At 44.3% G+C, this 23,851-nt stretch overlaps 1 protein-coding gene across 2 annotated transcripts in view; it reads left to right on the top strand.

The window, feature by feature from the left end:
* WDR7 (WD repeat domain 7) overlaps window positions 1-23,851 on the top strand; it is an 82,996-nt gene that overhangs the window by 16,228 nt on the left and 42,917 nt on the right. For both annotated transcript variants that reach the window (XM_030466683.1, XM_030466684.1), the window contains 8 exons: window positions 1,063-1,283; window positions 1,851-2,046; window positions 3,147-3,361; window positions 4,979-5,748; window positions 5,888-5,976; window positions 10,955-11,073; window positions 12,361-12,484; window positions 17,943-18,056. In XM_030466683.1, coding sequence (XP_030322543.1) covers window positions 1,063-1,283; window positions 1,851-2,046; window positions 3,147-3,361; window positions 4,979-5,748; window positions 5,888-5,976; window positions 10,955-11,073; window positions 12,361-12,484; window positions 17,943-18,056 — 1,848 coding nt within the window. The remainder of the gene's footprint in view (window positions 1-1,062; window positions 1,284-1,850; window positions 2,047-3,146; window positions 3,362-4,978; window positions 5,749-5,887; window positions 5,977-10,954; window positions 11,074-12,360; window positions 12,485-17,942; window positions 18,057-23,851) is intronic.

Here is a 23,851-nt window from a genome sequence, read left to right as displayed (position 1 = left end):
TTTGTTTCCAGGTAATGTTATTTTTGATATTTTTGCTGTGGAGTTGCAGAACAAACATTTGGGGTTTTTGGTATTTACAAATGCTGATAAATGAAAAAGATGTGTAAATATTTTTCTGTGAGTGGAGGTCTGACTTTTTCAGGTCTGTACAAGGCTGTTTGTTGTGCCATTTCCTCTGTATAACTGATTCACTTTATAGAGCTTTATACAAAGTGATTTGTTTTCTTTCTTAATATGAACTTGTGTTGCCTTGAAGCTGATCAATATTAATAAATAAGTGTGTGGAAAGCATCATCACAAAGCAAAAAAAAAAAAGTTCCACTCAGCCTGCAGGTGGTGCACAGAATACTTGATTCTGGTATTTAATTTCCTGGGCCCATTTAGTGACATTACCCATCTAAAAGACAGCATTTCTTAGCATCTTTTTAATAGTTAAATCATCCTTATTCTAGCCAGTTAACTCGGGTAACAGAAGCCTTGCCATTCTTACTCCTGGGTCACAAAGGTTATTTTCCTTTCCCACTTGGCATTTCCTGTTAATAACCTGTTCTGCACAAGCACCAAAGGCCCAATGCTGCAGCCTTGCCAGCCAGCCTCGTGGCCAGGCCAGAGGAAGATCACCCAATTTTCCTGCTGCTGGGCCTTTTGCCTTTATAGTTGGGTGAATTTCTGTTTGGGGACAGGAATAATTTTTTTTCTTTTTTCCCATCTTTTTGGCCTTCTAAATTTTCTGGGTTTTTTTAGGGGGAGAGGAGTCTGGTGTTTAAGACAGCTGAATTATATTAAAGTGAGATTGCACAGCAATAGCTCAGTCCCTGCCCAATAGAAAATGATGAACATTTGAACAAAAATACATGGCTAATTTTATATAAAAACTGCCAAAAATTCCTGTATGTCTGGGGCCTTTTTTGGGTTTGGCTGGTTGGTTTTGGTTTGGTTTTCAGGGAAGGGCAGTGTTTTCTATGTCTAACTGTTCTACTCCGTTTCTTCTCCCTCTCTCTCTCTCTGTTTCCTTTGTTTCCTGTGTTGCCTGTCCCCTCTCCTCCCTTCCCCCTTTCCCAGGCTGGCCACCTCACCGCACCCTGCGAGGCCACCGAAACAAAATCACATCTTTACTGTACCCTCACCAGGTCTCTGCTCGGTATGACCAAAGGTATCTGATCTCAGGTGGTGTGGATTTCTCAGTCATCATATGGGATATATTTTCTGGAGAGATGAAACATATCTTCTCTGTACATAGTGGAGAAATTACACAGCTTCTAGTTCCACCAGAAAACTGTAGTGTAAGTTTTACCTAATACTTCTGATAACCTCTCTCGTGCTTCCCATAAGTGATCCAGCTCCTCTAATCCTTCTGGAGGGTGTGCACATGATTTTTTTGTTCTTTTTTTTTTAGGATTAGAAGTCATAAAGGATTAAAAATAATGGTAAAAATGGATATTAAATCCTAGCTAGCTAAGGAAGGGGTTGGCATCTTACGTTGCACAGGATTAAGAGTGGGACAGGATTTCCCTGTGAGCAATGGGCAGGTGATTCCCCCTGAGCCTGCAGGTTTTAATGGCAACTGTGCCTTTTGTATCCTGGATGAGGAGGTGGAATTTAATGAGCAAAATGCCATTGATTTACTTGAAAACCACTGTTTTTCTTTGCTCAACAAAGCAGGTTCTAGGAGCTGTCTGTTCATTAGGATGTGCAGGAGGTTGGACTCAAGAAAATTTCTGCAAGCTGAATACTCCTTCTAGTGACCTCAGGGAGTTTAGCCATGGACTGATCTGCCTGGGTTTTGAGGAAGAGATTATTAAATTGTCTGCATTATGATTAGGATTTCTTTTCTTTTCTTTTTGTCTCAGGCAAGAGTCCAGCACTGTGTTTGCTCTGTTGCCAGTGACCACTCAGTGGGGCTTCTGAGCCTGCGGGAGAAAAAATGCATCATGCTGGCATCTCGGCACCTCTTCCCTGTCCAGGTGATAAAGTGGAGACCTTCTGATGACTACCTGGTGGTAGGGTGTTCAGATGGCTCTGTCTACGTCTGGCAGACAGACACTGGTAAGGTTAAGTTCAGTGATACTGGTTCAGCAAATGCTTTAAATGTGCACATATATTTGGTTAAAGTTCTGTGAAGGTTTTGTCTCAAAGACAACATTTTTTCCCCACATTTATATTTGGGAGTTTAGCACTAGTCATATTCTCAACATCTGTCTGTTTATATAATATTGTGAAATACATAATTTAGCATTTGGAAATAACTTGTGCAGTTTTGGAGAAGTTTAGCCCCCTGAAATGTTCTCCTGGTTATCTGTAGAGACCCCACACTGGCTGCAGATGTAGTGGCCTCTTGGTTTATCAGTGACCATGCTGCTTCAGCAAATCTCTTGAAAGCTTGGTGTAGGAGTGCAGCACCTTGATCCTGCAACAGTTTCCTTATCTGCAGGGTGAAAAAAAGGTGTGGTTCTTTTTCATATTGGTTGGTGGCTGTTTGTGGGTTGTTTGGGTTTTTTTTTTTTCTTTAAAAGGGTCTAACCTTAGTTTAGGAGAAACTAAAAATGAACTTTAGAATAATGGGCAACAAGGCATGCAATGAAACCTGCTCTGTTGTAGGAAATTTTATGGGAGTAGAAAGTGAGGAAAAAATAGATGAAAATCCAGGCAACATGTAGTTGCCTTCTGACTCCTTTATTTTCTCAAGGAAAGCCCACAAACCTGCCATCATGTCTAAGTATTATTTTCAGCTTATTGTAAAAGCTAGATGAGAATTGTTTTTCCCTGAAGCTGTAGGAAGCAAGGAGGGCCATTGGATCCATAGTGGAAAACTTAAATCTGTGCAGGTAATGGGGGAGGAGAGAGAATCCAAAATAACTGGGAACAGCCTGCCACTAAGAAACGTGAAGCAACTGCAGCCTCTGGGCAGTACAGACTTACCTGGGGGGGTTTTATTGTCTTGATTTTTGTTGGTGTGGTTTCTCCCTACCCACTTCATCTCCATGGAAATGTAGGGGAATTCCATCCAGAATATCAGCTCTGTGAAGAGCTGTTACCCCAGGGGAAGTTTTACAGGGGGATCATTTTCCCTCCTTGTCACTCTTGGGATATCCCGGGCGTTCCGTGCTGTTTCTGCCTAACCTCCTGCTTTTTGGATCTCTGTGCAGGTGTCCTGGACAGGTGTGTGATGGGGATCACAGCAGTGGAGATCCTGAATGCCTGTGACGAGGCTGTCCCTGCTGCCGTGGAGGCACTCAGCCACCCTGCCATCAACCTGAAGCAGGCCATGACCCGCCGCAGCCTGGCTGCCCTCAAGAACGTGGCACACCAGAAACTCCAGACTCTTGCCACCAACCTGCTGGCTTCTGAGGCCTCTGACAAGGTCAGGGAGGGGGCAGTGGCAAAGCTGGAAAGGTTATTTCTGTAAATAATCAGATAAATAAGGGAAGCCTTCGTTGTTGTGGCTTTCAGCTGCAGGGCTCTTATCCAAGGCTCTCTGAAACTGGAACAGAAAGCCCCAAACCTGGCCTTGGGTCAGTCCTAGGAGTTCACTTGCTGTCAGGCTTCTTTCAGCATCACTGTGCAGCTGGCAGTGCAGGTGGTGGTCTGGAGAGTTCCACTTTAAAAACACCTTTACCTTTGTTCTGGTTTGTGCTCTCAGCAGCAGTGGCTTTTTTTGCTGAAGCTTAAGGCTTTTAATAAATGAATAACTAAATAGTGACCCCTCCTCAGTCCCCAGATGCCAGTGTGAGTGCTGCAGTGTGTCTGTCCCTGCTTGCCTTCGGCTGTGGCTCTGTCAGTCTGAGCTGTGGCCAGGAGAGAGCAGCAGAGTCCTGCTCCCTTATCCCATCTCCTTGCAGCCCATGGCTCTTCCCTTCCCTTCCCTCCAGTTCAGGAAGGAGATGTGGCTGTTCCAGGGAGCATTCCTCAGCATCCCAGGGACATGGCTCTGCAGACACCCCCTCTGCCCAGCCCAGGGTGCTGCTGCTCCTCCTGCTCCCAGCCTGGCTGCCCACCTGGCACAGGGACCTGCTCTGCAGATGTCCATGCTCACATTTGCACAGCAAAATGTGTCCTGTGCAAGAGCTCAGTCATTAATAACTAAAATATTTTGGGTTTATTGTTGCTTTTAATTTTACCATTGTATCTGCTACCAGAGACCATTTCATAACATTACCCACCTTACCTTCTGAGCCAATATCTAGGCTTTTCTAATAAATAAGGAAAACGTGAATAAATTGGTGCACGGCAGAACATAATTAGCAGCTATTATTTATTGACATTTAATTATTTTTTATTCTGGTTTCAATTATCCAGTATTTGCTTCTCTCATTTTACATATTAAGCATAATTTATTCATTCCCAGAGCTGAGCACAGCAGAAGGAGCAGACTGTGGCTCTTTGCTGTAGCACTGGGTGCATTGTGCCCTGGCTGTGTGTGAGCTCATCCAGGCTGCAGCTCCTTCCTTCAGAAGCTGGAAGAGCAGGGAGGGAGGAGGATGCTCACTCTGTCATTTTTCTTCCCTCATCCTTGTGGCCAGATGTGGATTTTCCTTCTGACAGTGCCTTAATTGTTACATAAGCAAAGTGAATTTTCATTCGAGGAAAGACAGAAATTAAAAATTAATTTTTGATTCTAGTGGAATAGCAGATGGTATTGAAGATTTTTCCAGGTCTGCATTTCATTGTTGGGGGAGTCTTTTGATAGAGTTTGAATATTGCCCTCTGTGTGTGTGTGCTTTTTGGTGTCTGGTTGGTTGGCTCATTACAAAATCAGTGATTGGAATAACGTGAAATATTGGTGTATTTGTTCAGAGTCATCCTCTGAAGTAGTGAGTGCAGGAAGCAAACCAATAATTGCACTTGAGTTTTTCCAGTTCTGTGCCATACCTGTGGGTGTTCACTGGAAGCAGGCAAAATTCTGCTTCCTTAATTCATGAACTAACTGTGTGGAATGTGTTAAGGAATAGTACAATGAATTTCTTTTTCTTTTCCTCAGGGGAATTTACCTAAATATTCCCACCACTCCCTGGTGGTTCAGGCTATAAAGACTAACCTGGCAGATCCAGATGTACACGTGCTCTTCTTCGACGTAGAAGCCCTGATCATTCAGCTGCTGACAGAGGAGGCCTCCAGACCCAACACAGCTGTCATTTCTCCAGAGAATGTACAGAAAGCTTCTGGTGGGCCTGACAAAGGAGGCTCCTTTCTGGGAGGGAAACGAGCAGCTGTCATTTTCCAGCAGGTCAAGGAAACCATCAAAGAGAACATAAAAGAGCATCTCCTCGATGATGACGACGAGGATGAGGAGCTGATGAGACAGAGGAGAGAAGATGGTGACCCAGAATATCGCTCTAGCAAATCTAAGCCATTAACTTTGTTAGAATACAATCTAACCATGGACACAGCAAAGCTTTTTATGTCCTGTCTGCATGCCTGGGGCCTGAATTCTGGTCTAGATGAGCTTTGCCTTGAACGTCTGGGGATGCTTAAGCCCCACTGTTCGGTGTCCTTTGGCCTCCTGTCCAGAGGAGGCCACATGTCTCTGATGCTTCCTGGCTATAACCAGCCTGTAGGCAAGCCAGAGTGTGAGAGTGAGGAGTTGGGAAGGAAAATGTCCATTACAGAGGGGCTGGGGAAGGGGACATATGGTGTGTCACGTGCTGTCACCACTCAGCACCTCCTGTCAGTCATCTCTCTGGCCAACACACTGATGAGTATGACCAATGCTACCTTTATTGGAGACCACATGAAGAAAGCTCCCACCAGGTATGGCATGTACTCACTTGAGCTTCTCCTGGCTTCCTTACAGCGTTTAATTTGTTTAGCAAATAGTATATTTTCTTTTTTTTTTTCCTTATTTCTCTATCCTTCCCCTTTTCCCTCTTCATGTATGTTTTGTGTTTAGGTCACCTAAGCCAGGCACTCCTGAGATGTCAAGAGTGAAGGCATCCCCTCCACCTGCAAGTCCTACAGTCCAAGGACAAATTAAACAAGGTAAAATCACTTACTTTAGAACAATTTGATATGTCAGCTCTTGACACTGAAGTTACCACCTTCCTATCAAGTGATAAAAATATTGCTAGCATCAGCTTGGGAGGAAGAAGCTGTTATAGTATTCTAGAATAAAACTTTAGGGCCTTTTTAACAATCAGTATGAGATGCTGATGCTGTCATTGAGTCATTCCCTGGCAGTCAGGTTTTCTGTGTTTTAAGTTGTCCCAAACGTTTTGGTGCTGAGGGGGTAGCAGCAGATTTAAGGTCTGTAACACAGGGTTACATGAGGTGATACAAAAGAGCTGATGTGTGTTACAAGCTGCAGCACAAATTTAAACACATCTGAGTAGCATTTCCTCTCCCTTTTGTGAAGAAGAAAGAGAATTTTATTTTACCAGTAGTTCTGCCACTGCTGCTGTTTGCATTACATGCAGCTCCCAAAGATGGCAGTGGCTGAGGGATCATCCTTTAGTCACCTCCTTTCACAGCTGCAGTGGTTAACTGCAAGATGGAGAACAGCCTGGGATGTAAAAGGAGGATTAGAAGTGAATTTTTCCCTGGAGCAAGGCTAGAGCTCCCTCTGGGCAGCTGGAGGAGGTGCCCTGCCCTTTAAATCAGAGCTTGAAGGGCCACTGAGCTGCTCCTCTTGGTGCCAAAACTCCAGTAAATGCAGATTGCCATGGTGTGGCTGGTGCTGGCTGAGCCAAACTGCAGAGCCAGGGAGCAGAGTGTGGGCTGGGGACCTGGGGCCAGGGGAGTCACAGCCTGGGGCAGAATGGGGGGAGCTGGCTTAGTTGAATTTTCCTTTGAAAACTGTAATTAACTATTCTTTGTTAACTATTAAAACTTTGTCTTTTTGAGCTATGTGGGTATGGAGAAACTCTCAGTTGTGAAGTGATTGAATTCTGCAGACCAGAAATAATTTGCCATTGCTGTACTTACTGCAGTCTGTAATCTTGAAAGATGCATATTGAAGGTACATATGAACAATTTAAATAGATCTTTAAAGTGTGGAATTACACTTGTGTTAGAGAGCTAGTAAGGACAACAGGTAACCTAAATATCATCTGTGTGATTCTCTTCCCTCATGCAAGAACAAGGGGATGTTTATATCTGAGGAGGAAACTCGCTCATTGGCAACATCTGTGTGTGTTAATGCTTTTCCTAAATGTAAATATAAATACTAACTTGTGATCTTTGGTTGGAAAGGGAAAATGAGTTCATGCATCAAGCTTTGTTCATGCTACATAAATAGAGCAGCAGCAGTCAGTACCAACAAGCAGAAGAGAAAATAAAAATCAGGGCTCTTGTCTCGATGCATGGGGCTGCTTTGGTTTTGGTTTTTTAAATTCTGTTTTGTTGGTTTCTTACAGCCATTTACTTTTTCTCCTTGAAAGATAATTCTTTGAAAGGTCAGGATTTCTGAGAGATGGTGTCTGCACGGCAAATCCAATGTGAGAGAAAACAGATTTGTCACAGAGAGGCTCTGTGTTTTGTTTTTAGAAGATGTCGTTTCCAGTGTGGTTTTGCCTTCCTGAATGACAACCATGTCATTTTTCTTTGCAATAGCTTTGCTAATTCTGGCGATGGACACCCCTTAGTTACCCAGTGGAAATATTTATAACTTCCTGTGAAACAACTGATAAAAATTAAATCTCTGTGCTGTCAAAAATCTAGATAAATGCTCCTGCTCCTGAGCTGTCCCCTGCTCTGTGGCTGGTGACATGTCCTGCATGCTCTGCTTGGCATTCTCAGGGCACTCCTTTCCTCAGCCTCTTGCCTTCGCATCCCTTGTGCTGCTCTTGCAGGATCTCACTGCTCCTGAGTTTCCTGTGCTTTTGTCCTATGCAGTTAATGCATTTTTAGGCTGTGCTTGATGTCCATGAACTTGCTCAGAGTTTGCCCTGAGATGCCCACAGCTCCGTGCTGCTCAGCTGCTGCCGTGGTGATGCTTTTGACTTTGGAAAGCAGCAAAAAAAAACCCACCTTGGAGTAAGACTTCAGTTTCAGTGTGGGGTGGGTTTGTGTTTTCTTTTTCATCAAGCAAATAGGTGGTTCTGTAGGCCCACTGAAACTGGGTTTTGCTGTCCCAAAGTGATTGGCTCCAGCCCTGTCCCTGCACGCGTGCCATCGGGCTGCATCTGCCTGCCAAGTATGGAAAAAGGAGTTCTGATGCAGATGTCCCAGGGTGACAAAAGAAGTTCACTGCATGAAAAGCAAACAGACCATTCAGAAGACAATGCTTAATCCGTTCAGGAGCTTGAACCCATTGTTGTTCTGCAACGGAATAAAAGAAGGGGATTAATTTGAAGATGCTTGTGCATGACATATGGTAATTTCTCTATAGGAAGGAAGTGTCAGAGAGTGACCTCTAAAGCTCCACGTTGACCTGGGGTGGTAGAATGTGTATGCCATAAGGTCTGCCTGGCTTTTCATGTGATAATATGAAGTCCTGAAGCATTAGTAGAAGTGGAACATGTAGAACTGCTTTTAAATTCCCTGTGCACTGAGGGAGGGTGCCAGGGGTTGCTGTGGGTGCTGGAGCTGTGCTCCCCTGTGCCCTCACCCTGCATGCTGTGGCTGCTTCTGATTCTTGGGCCTTTCTTTGCCAGGGGCTCCCACTGGTTTGAATGGGGCCACATTTCACAGGAGGCTGTGCTGGAGGTTCTGTGGTGGCCCAGGGTGACAGATGGGCAGCCCGGGTCTCAAAGGGCTTTAATGAGAGGTGCTGATTCCACATCTCTCCAGCCAAGGGAAAAGCACAAGAAGCCCCCAGACTCCTGGTTTTAGAGTTCCTCATCGACTGCACCCCAGAGCTGGCTGTGAGCAGAGATGTTTGTAGTGGCTTTTAGGGGTGCTTGTGTCTGACCCCAGGTGCCAGCTCCTGTCACTGTGTCCCTGTTCCTCTGCAGCTGCATGTCCTCCTCTCACTGGCATTGCACTTCTTGGGAAACCTAGAATTTCCTTTCAGTTGGATATTGTCACAGTTTCCTCCAGTTTTGTTTTTCATTCTTCAGTGATACTGATCTGTTTTTCAGAAGCTGCTCTCCTCACTTTCCTTTTTTTTTTTTTTTTCCTTTCTCTTTATTTCTTCTTCTTTCCTCTGCAAGTTGCTCCTGCTGTTTCTTCTAGCACTGAAGCTGGTCACTCTGGCTCTGACACTGCTCCTACTTTACATACCTGTTTCTTAGTCAATGAAGGTATTCTTTCCTCACTTTTCTATCTATTTGTGTTTTTGCTTTCACTGATGTCCTTTATCATTGTTATGACATGACTTTAATTTGACCCACGGAGGAATTTTCCTTTGCAAAACAGAGGCAATGAGGGGTTGTGTCTACTTTGCCATTAATCCAGTTCAATCCACTCCTCTACCAGAGGTGGATTTGGGGACTTATTTTCGTTTGCTGTGGTCTTTTAACAATAAAAAATCTCAGCCCTTTTTAAGCCCTGAAAGAACTGTCCTGGCTGTGGGGGGAGCGTGGGGTGGGCTTTCTGCTCCTCGGGTGGCTGAGCACCCACCCACCCACCCTCTTGTCCTCAGTACACACTGAAGACTAAAAATGTAATGCTGCTTTGAAAATGAAACAAAAACTCAGCTTCATGTTATTGAAATGATTTAGGTTGCTTAAGGAAGCTTGCTGTTTAGCTAAACTGTGTGGGATGTGTGTTTGGGATGAATTTTTCCTAATAAATCCTTGTGCATTTTATGAAGAATGTCTTTCTGCCAAAGAGACTGGCACAAAACCCAACCAGACAAACCAAGCACTGCTTGTATCCCTGTCACCAAGTGGCTTTAAATCAGAATTTTTATGCCCTTATTACTAAGCTATAAATTCCTGCTCTCATGCATTTCAATGAGGAGAAACAATGCTCCCTTAAATTGGAAATTCCTCTTTTTAATCCATTTGTCTTTAAGGAAAATTGACATAATGATTTCTTTTCTTGTAGCACTGTGAAGAGCTTTATTATATTTAGATTTTTATGCTCAGTATTGCTGACAATCTGAAATGATAAATCTATAAGCCCACCTGCAGCATTTCTCCAGTCTCTCGTGTCAATGTAGAGCATAATACCAGAAGAATTCTATTGCATAGAATACTTCACAAGCATTTTTACAAGCTTTTCTTGTTTGAGTTGGATATCTTGACTGCTTTTAACTACTCCCTGTTGCAGGCTGGTAGTATGAACACACCTGAGGTAAGCAGGGGGAAACCAGACTGGGACAGACAGACAGATGCTGTCTGTGTTTGTACCCTGTCTCAAAAGGGACAGAAAAATCTGGGTAGTCTTCCTTGTGGTCATCCCTGTCTTCAGTTTTTCTGGAACTGATCTGTCCCACTTGCCAGGAGGACATGAAATATGGGGATAATAATGCTCATTATGGTTGCAGCAGGGCATGTAAAGCTGGGACTCAGAACTGTGGCTTATACTTTTGTAACAAATTGGCCAGAATACTTTTAGGGACATTTTTTCATTATTTTTTTTTTATGTCTAGTTGCATTTAGTTTGCATCTAGTCTGTCCAGTATATTCTTAAGGCTGCAAGTTCCAAATCTAGGCATGCCACTAGGTACTGAAGTATCTCGGAAGAGGGGATGGGGAGGCAGAGAGATGTTTGTGGTTTGTGGGGACCAGTTTGAGGCAGTCTTCTCCTGATGTCCCATTTCACCTTTGCATGAGTTTAGGAGCCCTGAGCAGCTCCTCTGGGAGGTGGGATTTATGCCTGGCAGAGGGGATTGCTGTGTGCTCCATGCACAGGGGGCTGCTGGCATCAGGAGAGACAGGGACAGCCCTGGTTCCACAGCAGAGCAACCAATTCTGGAGCAGAAAACCAGAATTGGCTCTTTTTTTATTATTTTTTTTTCCCCCACCTTCTGAAGTCCTGGCCAGTGGTCAGTGTCAGTTTACTTGGTGGCATTTTGAACTGCAAGTTGCTTCCCTGTGGGTGATGTTTGTCTGCCTGTGCTGTGTTTTGGCAGGGTGGAGCCAGCTGGCTGCCATGCACTGTGTGATGCTCCCTGACCTGCTGGGACTGGACAAGTTCAGGCCCCCTCTCCTGGAGATGCTGGCTCGCAGGTGGCAGGACCGGTGCTTGGAGGTGATTCCCACAGCAGTTCTCTGCTGCTTTAGGGCTTGGGGGGCTTTGTTGTCTTTTACTGCTCTCATTTTCCATCAGTATAAAAATGAAATGCTCATTATTTTCTGACACGAGCTCCTGCAGTTTGTATTTCAGGTTCAGTAAGGTGATTTCCCAGTTAACCTGGCAAAATGTTGAAAAAGTGATTGTGTCTACATATATGTGGCTTTTTACCTTCTGGAAGCTGTGTGTATATATATATATTTTTTTTTTTTTTTTTTTTTTGAGAAATTATTGGATTAAACCTCTCACAATTCCATTAAGAACCTTTCCCAGCACTAAAACCCTGCCCCTATATGCTTCAAGAGCCTGCTGAGTTGCTGTGTTTTTTGGAGCATGTATACAGTAGCCAGTAAATGGTTTGTCACCCAGCTGCTTGATAAATGACTAGTGGTTCCCAACACTACACCTGTGCTGCTCTGGCAGAAAATGTGTTGAGTTTGCAGCTTTCCAAGGGGGAAAGAGCTGGGCTGGAGGCTGGGGATCCTCTGCACTCCTGGAACTTGATTTGGAATGTGGTTAGTGCCTGATGTGCTGTGAGATGGGTTCCTGAGAAGGGAAACCTCGTTTGAAACTCATTACATTTTGGCAGCTACACAAGTCCAGTTCCCTGAGATCCTCAGCTGTCAGGGTAGGGTGTTCACATCCTGATTTGTCCACAGTTTTTTGGTTTACCTTGATTAAGTCACTTAATTTCTTTGCACATTAAATCTTCTAGACAGAAAATGATGTGTATTTCTGAATGTGTATTTCTGAACTCTTCAGGTGGAGCGAGTGATGTTAATGGGTGACAAAGAGTACAAGAGAGTATTTTTCCATTTGTTAGTTTAAAATCCAGATTATTTTAAACTTTGCAGAAAATAATTTTTATATATTTTCTTTACTTTTGTTGTTCAGTCTTTCATAAAAACATTTCAGTGATTTTTGTTGTTGCTTTGCTTTTATGTTGCAACTTCCCTGGCACTTTGAACAATCTTGTTCACTCCACATCTTGAATTTTGGGCCCAACTTGCTCAGTGCTGTCAGGAAGGGTGCTCACAAATTGCTTCTGGAGAAGCAGAGTTTTGGAGGCTCTGGAAGCATCAGAGCTGCCACAAGTTTATCCTCGTGTCCTGGAGCCAGAAAGGTGGAGAAGGGTGAAAAAGTCGTTTAAAACTTGGTTTATTTTTCTGTAGTTTTTTTATTCTGGATTATACTGAAAGCATGTTGCTAAATCTTTACATTTGTGATGTTCCTGCTGCTCTGCAGGTGAGAGAAGCTGCCCAGGCCCTGCTGCTGGCAGAGCTGAGAAGAATTGAGCAGGCAGGTCGGAAGGAAACCATTGATGCCTGGGCTCCTTACCTGCCCCACTACATGGACAGTGTTATCTCACGTGAGTACAGCAAAAAGGGGCATTTTGTACCAACAGCTGGGAATGGTGTTACCAAGCTAGGGAAAAAGCTGAAGGTTCTATAAAAAACTTCTTGACATTTTCCAAGCAGTTTCACAGCCATGAAGTCACTGGAGGTCCCCAGTGCTGATGAGGTGGTTCAGTCCCTTCAGTCCATCAGCTGGGGATGCAGAATCCTGCAAAGCCTGACTGCTGCTGCGCTCTGGTTTGGAGGAGCTTCCAGGAGCAAACTTGCTGTGGAAAGCATGAAATGGCACTGGCTTTCCTTTTCTAATCTAGTTTGATTATAGAAATTGTTCTAAAGGGATCCATTGGCACCCCAGAGTATATAGGGACTAGGAAAGGGGGTGATGCAGGGGAGTGCTGTATATATCCCCATGTCTGAGGAACATCTGATGCTCCTCCTGCCCATTTGGGTGTGCAGAGCTGCTGGAGGTGCTGCAGGGCAGGAGAGGGGAAGGATGGGAGCAGGGATTTGATCAGCAGTGATGTAGAGTGGCTGATCAGGTGAGTGAGGGATTGCTGTGCTTCCTTGATGTTGAAAAGTAGAATTTTCCCCTCCATCTTCTCCTCCTCTTCTCTTATAAACTTCAGAAAAGTGTAAAATTAAAGCTTAGTGGGCTTTAGGGCATTAGAAGCTTAATCTGGCTTTACAAAGAGCAAGAGGAGTGCAGGAGCAGCAGAGCAGAGGTCTCTGGTGGTGTCACACCATAACCAGCAGGCCATCCAGCAGTGAGAGCTGCTCCCTCCTCATCTCCCAGGGGATGTGTAAAATGCACATCCCAGGAGGTCATCCCAGACATTCCAACCTCTGCCTCTGCAGAATCTCTCTTTGGTCACTGCCTGCTCACCCCTCCTGACCTAATCTGGCTCTGCCTTTTAAAATGCAATGTTCTCTATGCTATTACCAGCTCCTCTCAACCATTCACTCCTCTCTGGGTTACTTTGTCCACTTCTCCTCCTGATGCCATTTGTCTGAACAGTCACCTCAGGATCCATCTCATCTTCTTCCTTGTGCAGAGTGTAACTTAAAATACTGCTACAAATTCACTTCTGTAAGAATATTTCAGTTTTGTCATGTGCTTATGAGAGAAAGAGTTTTCTCTAAATCAAAAAAATCATAGAGCTGTAAGGTGAAACAAATTGCACTTCTGATTATGGGTCTAATCTTAAGTATAAGCTGGTCCCTTTTGATAAGGCTGTCCATTAAAATGTTCCGCTTGCAGAGTACTGTCTGATTTTGTTTCCCATCCTGATCCCTGTTTGGAGCTGTTGGCTCATGTGCAGACAAGGGTCTTAACAGAATTTAATACTGTCTGGAGCACAGAGTCCTCTGTGTAATTGGAACTCCTACACACAGACACGTTTACCAAAATATTGGGCTTCAAACAAACAAAAAAAAAAACCAAACCAAAACCCCACCCTATCACCCTGGTTTTATTTTGTTCATTGTTACCAAAGCAGAGGTTGTAGAGCCTCTAAGAATATATTCTTAGCTCTTGTCAGCATCATCAGACACTCCATGCAATGACCCATCAAGAAACTTCTCTTTACAGCATAACATCCAAACCCATCTGCCAGGTATAACAAACCAATCAAAGCTATAATTTCACGAATGAAAATGTTTGCTTTTAAGTTACAGGTGTTCACCTTTCTTGAAATGAGATTCTTTTTTCTGCTGAAGAATGCAGTTCCTACTCAGAGAAGGATCTCTGTTGAATACCAATTGATTTTTGAGAGACGTGTAATAATCTTATTAAATCTAAATTGAATGCATAAATTACACAGCACCCAGTGCTTTAAAGTGCTGTTGGGAAGTCTGAGGTGCTGTTAATTACAGCCTCTAGCCAGGTAGCCTTATTCCAGGGCTGCTGCTGCAGAGTGGGATGTGCAGGCAGGCAGGGAATGCTCAGGGAATGCCAGGGAGCTGTGCCTGTGGATATCTGAGCTGCTTTGTGTATTAGCATGTATTTCTTTAATTGATCTTCTGCCGAGGTCAGTTTGTAGCACGCAGCTGTATTTGCCCTTTAGTCTCAGGAGTAGCTGCTATAGCAACTGGGGATGGTTACTGATGTCTTCTCTCTGGAGTGGTACTGCATGACCTTGTTGGGTGGAAGGTTATGGATGTAATTGTGCTGGTGAAGTGCATCTAAACCACTCTGGAGTGCCTGCTGGAGCCACCTGACCTTTTACAGAAGGAAAAAAAAAAAAAACCCCAGACCACGAACAAAAAAAGCACAACTTATTTTTTTAATGTACTTAAAACCAACCAGAAATCTGCATCAGTTTCAATTCTCTGCTGCCTCTGGTACTCCTCACCCTCTGAACAATGACCTCTGAAGGTTTTAGAGCAGGGGGTGCAGTTCTGGGATGATGTGCATGGGTTGGAAGCACAATATTTTGTTCTGCCCCTTCTGCTTGGGCTGCTTTTCATAGCAACAGGCAGGGACTGACTGGCCTAGGAAAAAACTCATGTATTTAGTGTGTATGGATACAGCTGTATTTTGGCCTTTAGGTTGGTCATTAGCCAGCCAGAGAGAGCATTTGCTTTGACACCAAGTTAGGAGCTGCTTATTTATCTGGAAAATAAAGTTTTAGAACAGAGGAAGAAAATATAAGAGCAATCAGCTGAGTCTGAGTGAGTGGAATGGGAAGGTTCAGTCCTGGGAAAGCACCCACAGGGACAGCATCTCCAAGAGGTCACAGCCACCGAACTGGGCAAGCAAAAAGGAGCTAAAAAGGTTGTTGTTGTGGGCAACAAGTGTAGATATGTGTATATGTCTTTGTAAAAAGTGCTTAAAAATGTTGCCTTTTTAAAGGAGTGTGTGTCATAGTTCCATAGGAACACCTCCTTTAAAAAAGGGCTTTTTGGCTTATAGTTAGTTACATGTAACACATGCCTGAAAAAGAAAAAAATCCCTTTTTAAAGGTAAAAGCTGCTATACTAACTACATTGTAACGCATGCTTAAAATGGTGCCTTTTAACCGGATATGTGAGTTACTATAGCACAGGCTTTAAAACTATTGCCTTTTTTAGGGAGTTAGGGGATATGTTAGTCACATTTTAACACGTGTTAAAAAACAAAAAAAGCCTGTTTAAAAGGTACAATCGCATAAATTAGTTACATCCTAACCAGTGTTATAAAAATGCTGTCTTTTAAAAAGGCAGAAATGTCTCTATTGGTTGCATGGTGTGACACATGCTGGTGGTGACACTTTTGGAAGGTCCAGGGAGGGAGTGAAGGGGATGGAGTGATTGAGGCTGACCAAAAGGAGAGCAATGGACACGTCCTCCTCCTCACACTCCTGCTTCTCCTCACACTCCTGCTTCTCCTCGCCCTCCTCCTCCCTCACACTCCTCCCTCACACTCCTCCCTCACACTCCTCCCTCACACTCCTCCCTCACACTCCTCCCTCACACTCCTCCCTCACACTCCTCCCTCACACTCCTCCCTCACACTCCTCCCTCACACTCCTCCTCACACTCCTCCTCACACTCCTCCTCACACTCCTCACACACTTCTCCTCACACTTCTCCTCACACTCCTCCTCACACTCCTCCTCACACACACTCCTCACACACACTCCTCACACACACTCCTCACACACACTCCTCACACACACTCCTCACACACTTCTCCTCACACACACTCCTCACACACTTCTCCTCACACACTTCTCCTCACACACTTCTCCTCACACACTTCTCCTCACACACTTCTCCTCACACACACTCCTCACACACTTCTCCTCACACACTTCTCCTCACACACTTCTCCTCACACACTTCTCCTCACACTTCTCCTCACACTTCTCCTCACACTCCTCCTCACACACACTCCTCACACACACTCCTCACACACACTCCTCACACACACTCCTCACACTCCTCCTCACACTCCTCCTCACACTCCTCCTCACACTCCTCCTCACACTCCTCCTCACACACACTCCTCACACACACTCCTCACACACACTCCTCACACACACTCCTCACACACACTCCTCACACACACTCCTCACACTCCTCCTCACACTCCTCCTCACACACACTCCTCACACTCCTCACATCATCACTTGTCCGGGAAAGGTGTGTGGTGTGAGTGCCACAGGGCAAGGTCAGGCAGGGAAAATGCTGCTGCCTCTCCCTGCTTCAGTGTCAAACAGATTCCACGGAGGAAATTCCCTTTTTACAGGAATTCCTTTGGAAATCAAGGTTGCATTTTGTTTCCTTTATTTCTTTTCCCTTGGGCAGGGTCAGGGTTCCCTTAGGGAGCTGCAGGGGTGCTGGGGGCTCCCTGCCACAGGGCCTCTGGGTGGTGGGCAGAGATGTTTTGGGTTCTGTCAGGGTTCTGGAGCTGCAGAACCAGGGTTGTGTGTCCCAGCAGAACCAGGTGTGTCCCAGCAGAACTGGGTGTGTGTGTCCCAGCCTTGGTGTGCAGGAGGCAGGGTGCAGGGTGCTCTGGATCGATGGAGCAGGGTGTGGGGTGATTGATGTGCTCTGCATAAAACTCCTGCACTCCCTCCTGCCCAAAAAGCATGTGCAGACTTTCCTCCTCCTGCCCCTGCTCCTAACAGCCAGTTCATTGGGGTAATTAGTTGGATCAAATTACTTTTTCTTCCTTAAATGAAAATCTTAAATGGGGCAATGTGGAATTAAAGACATTTAAATAGGTACCTGGCATTGTCCAGCTCTGAGCTGCTGCAAATAATAATCCGTGGTAGCACTGGAAAGCAAAATAAATCTGAGGAGCCTATAACAACAAATATGCCCTTGTCAGTCTTTATGAATGTGTTTCTGGTAGGCTTATGTTTCTGTTAGGAAGCTTTATTTAAAGCCAGATTAATTGAGTAAAGCTTAATTAAACGTCCATCGATGTAAATGGGAGTTTCCATTGAGTGAGGATAGTTTGATGGGGCCCCAAAGACTCTGCTGCTTATGTATATGTTGATCATCTGACTCCTGCAGGGTTTAACTTAGAAGAGCACAAAGAAGTAATGCAAATATGAGTGAGGAGCTTAGGATGCTGCAGCAAACAGTAAATTGTACTAAAGGTGTAGGTTTCTGATACAAGTATATCTTAATTTTCCAGTATTTTCTAGTGTGTCCATTGGCTTATTTCTAAGAATTTTATGATCTTTTCACTTGTAAAAGTGATTCTAAGATCACAGTGGTGAATTTTGTACAAAAAAACTTGTGCCCAGGAATATATGTTCATTCTTACTGGATTTTCCTTGAAAAGAAATGCTAATTTATTACCTGTGTGATGACTATTAAGTTTTAAGTTTTACTTGCTCTTTGCTTTACCTGTGTCACAGAGTTACGTTGCATAGTTCACAATACCAAAAGAGAATTACTTTGGGTTTTTTTTCCTGACCTAAGGACATTCTCTACCAAAATCCCTGACATTTCCTGTGGGTGTTGGGTTGTCTGTTTCAGCTGGAGTGACCACAGAAGCCATTCAGACTGGAAGTGCCAGCCCAGATTCACTGGGGACAGAAGCAAAAGTTCAGGAGGAAGAGCATGACCTGGTGGATGATGACATCACAGCTGGTGAGCAGGAATGGGATCAATAAGGTTGTTTTTGTTGGGTTGTTTTCTATCTCACACACTAGGTATGTTCAGGGGGGATGGGACACTGTCTGCTAATAGCATATTTTTTATGGGACAGGGGAATACTAAGGCTGCTTATGAATAAATCTGTGGTGTTAGGAATGAAGCTGATCAATGGTTAGCAAAGAGCTGTGAGCAGAAAGTAAATACCTGCATGAGTGTAACTGCTGTAGTGGTACTGTGCTACTTCTGAACCATCAGCTAGGTTTTTATAGGTGTGTTTGGAGCTTTTATGTCTGCTTGCACCCAACGTGGTTAGCTCATAGGCTTTGAAGAGTAAAGGATTCATCTGGTTGGGTCTGGTTTCCCCTTAACTTATTTACCTTGGTGACAGGTCTGATGCAAGGCTGCTGCCATCACTCTGCCTGATGGAGCTGACTTTTGTACAAGCAGTAGTGCTGCTAATTTGTCACAGAAGAATTCAAGTGTATTGCATTGCTCCAGCACTCGTGGAGCTCTGGTTTGTTGTGGACCAGCAGGGAAAGTCAAGAGGTCTGGTCCAGCAGGGTGTGTTCTGAAAACATCCATTTCATTGTAAGCAGTAACTTTTTTCTTTTTTATTTTTTTTCATGCTTATTTTTATGCAGTGTCATAAGGGAAGGATTTGTGCTCAGTATCAATATCCTTGGAATTTGATAAACACAGAATGCATTTCAGCTGCTGTAGACTATAGAGTGTGAAAGCTTTGTTGTTAGTGGTTTGGTTTGGTTTTTTTTAAGACACAAGTTGGTGTTCTATCTGGGACAGCTTTCTGCCCCTTCAGTGCTGCATGTTCTTTTCACAGGGAGGAGATTGAAGGTGAGAGATGCTTTAGTGGGGTAGGTTCCAAATGATGTGTGTGATGTTGCTACGTGCGAGGCTGTTGAGTTTTGAGGCTTTCAGAAAGCTCTCCAGTGTTGCTGGAGTCTGCTGGTAGCAACAATCTCAGCTACAGAGAGAGGGGGTCTTGTTAAAGCAGCTGAGCTTTAAAGAAGTATCCTGAGGAAAGATGACATTTCAGAGTAAGGATGAAATTTCAGCCTACAATTGAATACAATTGGTTCTGCATTGATGGAATGGAATAAAAAAAATAGTTTTGAGACAATTTCAGCTTAACCTTGTCTTAAAAATCTGCTGCAGCTTCTTTCTGCTGTGGTCCTGTTAAGGCTAATATCTATTGATTGACTGCACAGAGTAATGCTGCTCTGCAGTGGCCAAGAGGATTTTTTTCACTTCAAGTTGAGATTCACCAAATGCTTTCATTTATCCAAATAATTTTTTAAAAGGATCACTTTCACTTCAGTCCTCTCAGAGATTAAAGCATTCTAGCTTAGCTGGCTGAAAAGCACTGAAGCTGCTCCTGGAAAATCCTCCAGCAATACACCACGGTGCCTCTTCAGCACTTCCACACACACAGGACTTACTTAGGAAATTGGGTCTCTCTTCCATTGGGAGTACACTCAAGAGGAGCCTTCCAGCAGAGCAGTTGCCAGGTGCCTGCAATGCCTGACAGGCTGTTCTGGATAACTTGGAACAAGTATTTTACATGTGGACATCAGGGTTTTGTCCTAATTGGCCTTAAGCCCTACTGGCTTCAGTGCTCAACATGTTGCAGTTTGTCATGATGGCAAAGTGGCTTCTCTAAAATACATTTTAACTTTTAAAATGTATTTGTATTTTCAGCATGATTTTAGGCTCCATTATATCTACCTTTTACTCTAGAAATTCAAATCTTTTTCCAGTAAATAAGGAAAACTGTGGTTCCTTAGGTCCCTTCCAACCCAAACCATTCTATGATGCTTTGAAGGAAAACCCCAAACACACACCATGGTACTGTTAAGATACAGATGTGTGGTTTTTATGTTTTATCCCATGTGCAGCAGGATCTCTGGGGCTGCTAAAGCAAGGAGCTGGCTCAGCACAGGGACAGACAGATGCTCATCTGTCACCAACACTGTGACATGGGTGCACTCAGGGCTTTGCTGGCAGGGAAAGGGTGTTGGGATGGGTTGGAACCTTTTTTCCTGCTGTTGTATGAAGCTTTGGTGCCATGTACATGTGTGCAAGGAGGATGCAAGCCCTGAGTTCTGCCAAAGGTTCTGCTCTGATGCTGTGAGATTTGGAGGAATTTTATGTGAGACAGCTGCCAGGGTATGGGGTTTTATTGTCCTGGGGATGTTGTTCTGACCTCAGCAAACAGATCTGGTGCCCCCTAAGTGCTCTGGTTACAAAATCTGCTGTCTGCTAATAAACAGTAAACAGTTCAGGGTGTTTTCTGTGCCTTGTTTTTAGCAGCTATATGAAGGTAAAATGTCTGTGGGTGGGAAATCCAAGGCACAGGCTGCTGTCCCCCCTCTTGTGGCTGCTCCCAGGGGCTGATCCTGCCCTGAGGAACCTGAGCACCTTGCTTATGAAATGGTCACACTCCAGCAGGTGGCTGGAGGGGTGACAAGGTTAAATACCCTTTTACTGGAGTGGGTCTGGTATCTCCATAAATAAAAAATGTAACAGGTGCATTTTTCATTCTGTTCTCCTTGAGCCACCATAAACATTTATCATTTTGGGAAGCCCTGTGATACAGCACAGTCCCTTCCTCTGTCAGGGAAGTGGGGAGTTGAATTGAAATGCAATTTATTCTGAAGGATCAGTCATTCCAGGAGGTTGGGAGATAGGGGACACAGACTGCTTTAGCTACAGAGATAAGTCTTATTATTTCATCCAGGCTGTCTTCTGTGTGCTGCTGCAACACATTAGTGCCCGGAATAGGAAGAAATAATGGTCAGCCTGCTCCTTGTCCCTTGGTGATCCCCTGCTCAGAGAGAGAAATCTGTTTGAAAATGTCTTGGAGGAGGCTGAGGCAATAAATAGATGCTTTAGAAATGCTCTGTTTAGCTGTGGGACAAAAGGAGTCTCAGTCGAGCAGACTCTTAAGTATGATTTGTGCAGACACTTATTTCTGAGCTAAAAGCATCCCAGCAGTCACACTGGTGTGCTAAGAAGCATTTAGACACGGAATAAAATCTGGGAATGCTACTGCCAAGTGTTTGGCACCTTGGTTTTTAATTTTTCCAATATCTTTAGTATTCACAAATCTGGTTTTGTGCATAATGGTAGTTGTTGGGAAGCAATAACCATCTTCTGAGTGACAGAGTCAGAGGGAAATGGTGCTAGGTTAACCCATAGGCTGAAACTAAAAATCTCTCTTCAGTCACTGCCCGTGCTCATCTGTACAGCAGCCTCAGCAGTGCCAGGATCCAGACTGCACCATCCCTGCTGCTGAAGTGCAGCAGGACAGGGAATGGATTCACAGACCTTGTTAAATTCCAGCATTTTCCCATCTTTTGAGTATTTTTCTTATTTTACCTGCACTGTTTAGACTTTCTGACCTTAGTAATATTTAACTCTGTGAGTTTAAAACCGTAATGACCCACAGAGAAAACCAACACATTAGCCAGCAACGAGATTAAAACTGCTTCAAAGACTTACACTGTAACAGAAAGCATTTCAGCAGGCTGTGAACTGAAAGTTTCCAGCAGCCATCTATCATACTCTGCTCCTTTCTTTAGATTTTTATTTGCTATATGGAGGTGGTAGCCTCCTTCTGTGGTTTCTCTTCTCTCCCTGTCCTGCTGCTGGAGCGGTGACAGCTGCCGGTGCCCGTTGTGTCCCTCCTGTCACCACTGAAAATTTGGGGTGGGGTGGAGGTACCACAACAAATGAAACCATCTGCCACCCCCAGCCAACACCCCAGTGACCCACTGTTCCTCACAATGAGGGTGCCAGAAGAGTCAGCCCCTGGACAAAGTTCCTGCTGGGTTTCTTTTCAAGCAGGGTAGCCTGGACCTGAGCACCTTCCACCAGCCCTGTCACGGAGTTGTGTAGCTGCAGAGCTCACCACCCAGAGATCAAAGCAGCTTTTAATTTGTATTTAACCACTCATTGGGAAGCCATCTACCATATCATGCGGTGACAGTTGTGTGGAACACCAGAAAAGTGAGGGTTTATCATCTGAAGCAAACTTCACCCCTTTCAGATGCTAATTAAGAAATGAGAACAGGCACACTGACTCATCCCTCCCTCCCCATCTCTGCTGTTACAGTTTAAAATGGAACATGAATTCTCACACACAGCTTTAACATTTAGAACTTATTTTTTAATGGGTTTTTGTGTATACCAACAGGAATTCTGAGGCACCATGAGAAATGTGTCTAACAGGTAACTCTCTACCAAGCCAACTGAGAATCTGGGGTCCTAGAGTTTGTAACTGGCTGCCCACAAGGAAGCTCTGGATAAAACTCTGTTCCCTTTTCTTTGCTAAGGAAACACAACTTGTGTGAAAACACGGGGCTTTTCAGCAAAGCTGTATTTGCAGAGAGATGGACATCTGCCACTCAAGCAGATGTCACCAAGTAAAGGCCATTAAGGGCTCTGCTCCCCGTGAGGGGGCTCGGGGCTTGACATCTGTCTGAGCAGCATCTGGCAGCCTTGGGAGAGGGCTTCACTCAGGCAGTACTAATTCCAGAAATCGGGGTTGCTGGGGGGGTTTCTAAGGAATGGAGAAGCTCTGAGGGTTGTGGTGTGGCAGAGCTGGGAGCTGAGCTGCCTGCTGGGGGGGTCTGGGCTGGGGTCTGCACAGAGCCAGGCAGAGGTGGGCTGGCTCTGCTTATGTACTGGTTTGGAAGTAGGTGCCACTTCTGAACTGGCTGGAGATTAAAAAAAAAGTATATATACATATAAAAAAAAAAAAATAGAACTTTGGCTGAAATATCTGGCAAACCAACAGACAAACGGGGTACCCAAGCAGTGTCAGTCCTTACACCCCATTGGAAGTGGGATCACTGTGTGCCCTGTGTGTCAGAACTTTGAGCATCAGTCTGGGACTCTTGTCTGAAATGCTTTTGTTGTCCTGGTGGCAGATGTCATCTCCCAGTGCTCTGCAGCCCCCCTTTGTGCCACAGCCACTCTGAAAAACAGTGTTAACTTGGGAAAAGTTGGTTTTCTTTGTCTCAGGAAAACATTTATGCCTTAATTGTGTTGTTCTGGCCACTCATCTCTCAGTGACATGAGGCAGAAATGCTTCAGTCTGGTGTTCTCCTGAACTCCATCAATGATTGGAAGTGGTTTGGCAGTTACAATCAAAAGAAAATGGTTTGGAACAATCTCTTTGGGTGTAGATACAAAGTGGAGTTACAAAAGCAATGTACAGAAACCTGGTGGGGTTTTGAGTCCTGAGTTCTTGTTTTATTTCTTCTTTGGTTTGCATTGCAATCAGAGGCTTTGTGCTTCTCCTACTTCTCAGGTTTTCTCCTTTGGTCCTAATAATAGTGTAATGATATTCAAATGTATTGTAAGAATAGGCTTAAATATCTATCCAGTGTTTTCTTTGATCGAGGCACAAGAGCTTTTAAACTGTTTCTGGTTTCTGTCATAGCTGGGTGATGCAGGCACAGCAAGGCCACCAGCTTTAGGACCATTCCTATTGGAAATAGGGTTTTTTTCAGATTTCAGCTGTAGTTTAGACAGCTGTAGCTATTCACACCCAAAATATAACCTAAATCTAAAGATTATCGTTTCAATAGTACCTTTTATAGGTGAAAACTTGGTTTTTCCCTTGTTAGGCAAGAGAGGAGAGGACTGAATTTCATACACTTCATTCCTTTACAAGTCTTTGCACTTTGATAAATAAATAGATGATCTAAGACTCAATAGGCCAATTGCAGCATATAATAGCTATTCAGAGGCAATTAAACTGCCTT

This window comes from Calypte anna, chromosome Z (genome assembly GCF_003957555.1).
Source record: "Calypte anna isolate BGI_N300 chromosome Z, bCalAnn1_v1.p, whole genome shotgun sequence".
Classification (NCBI taxonomy): Eukaryota; Metazoa; Chordata; class Aves; order Apodiformes; family Trochilidae; genus Calypte; species Calypte anna.
Note: the sequence above shows the minus strand (reverse complement) of the source record. Positions and strands in the feature narration are given on the sequence as shown.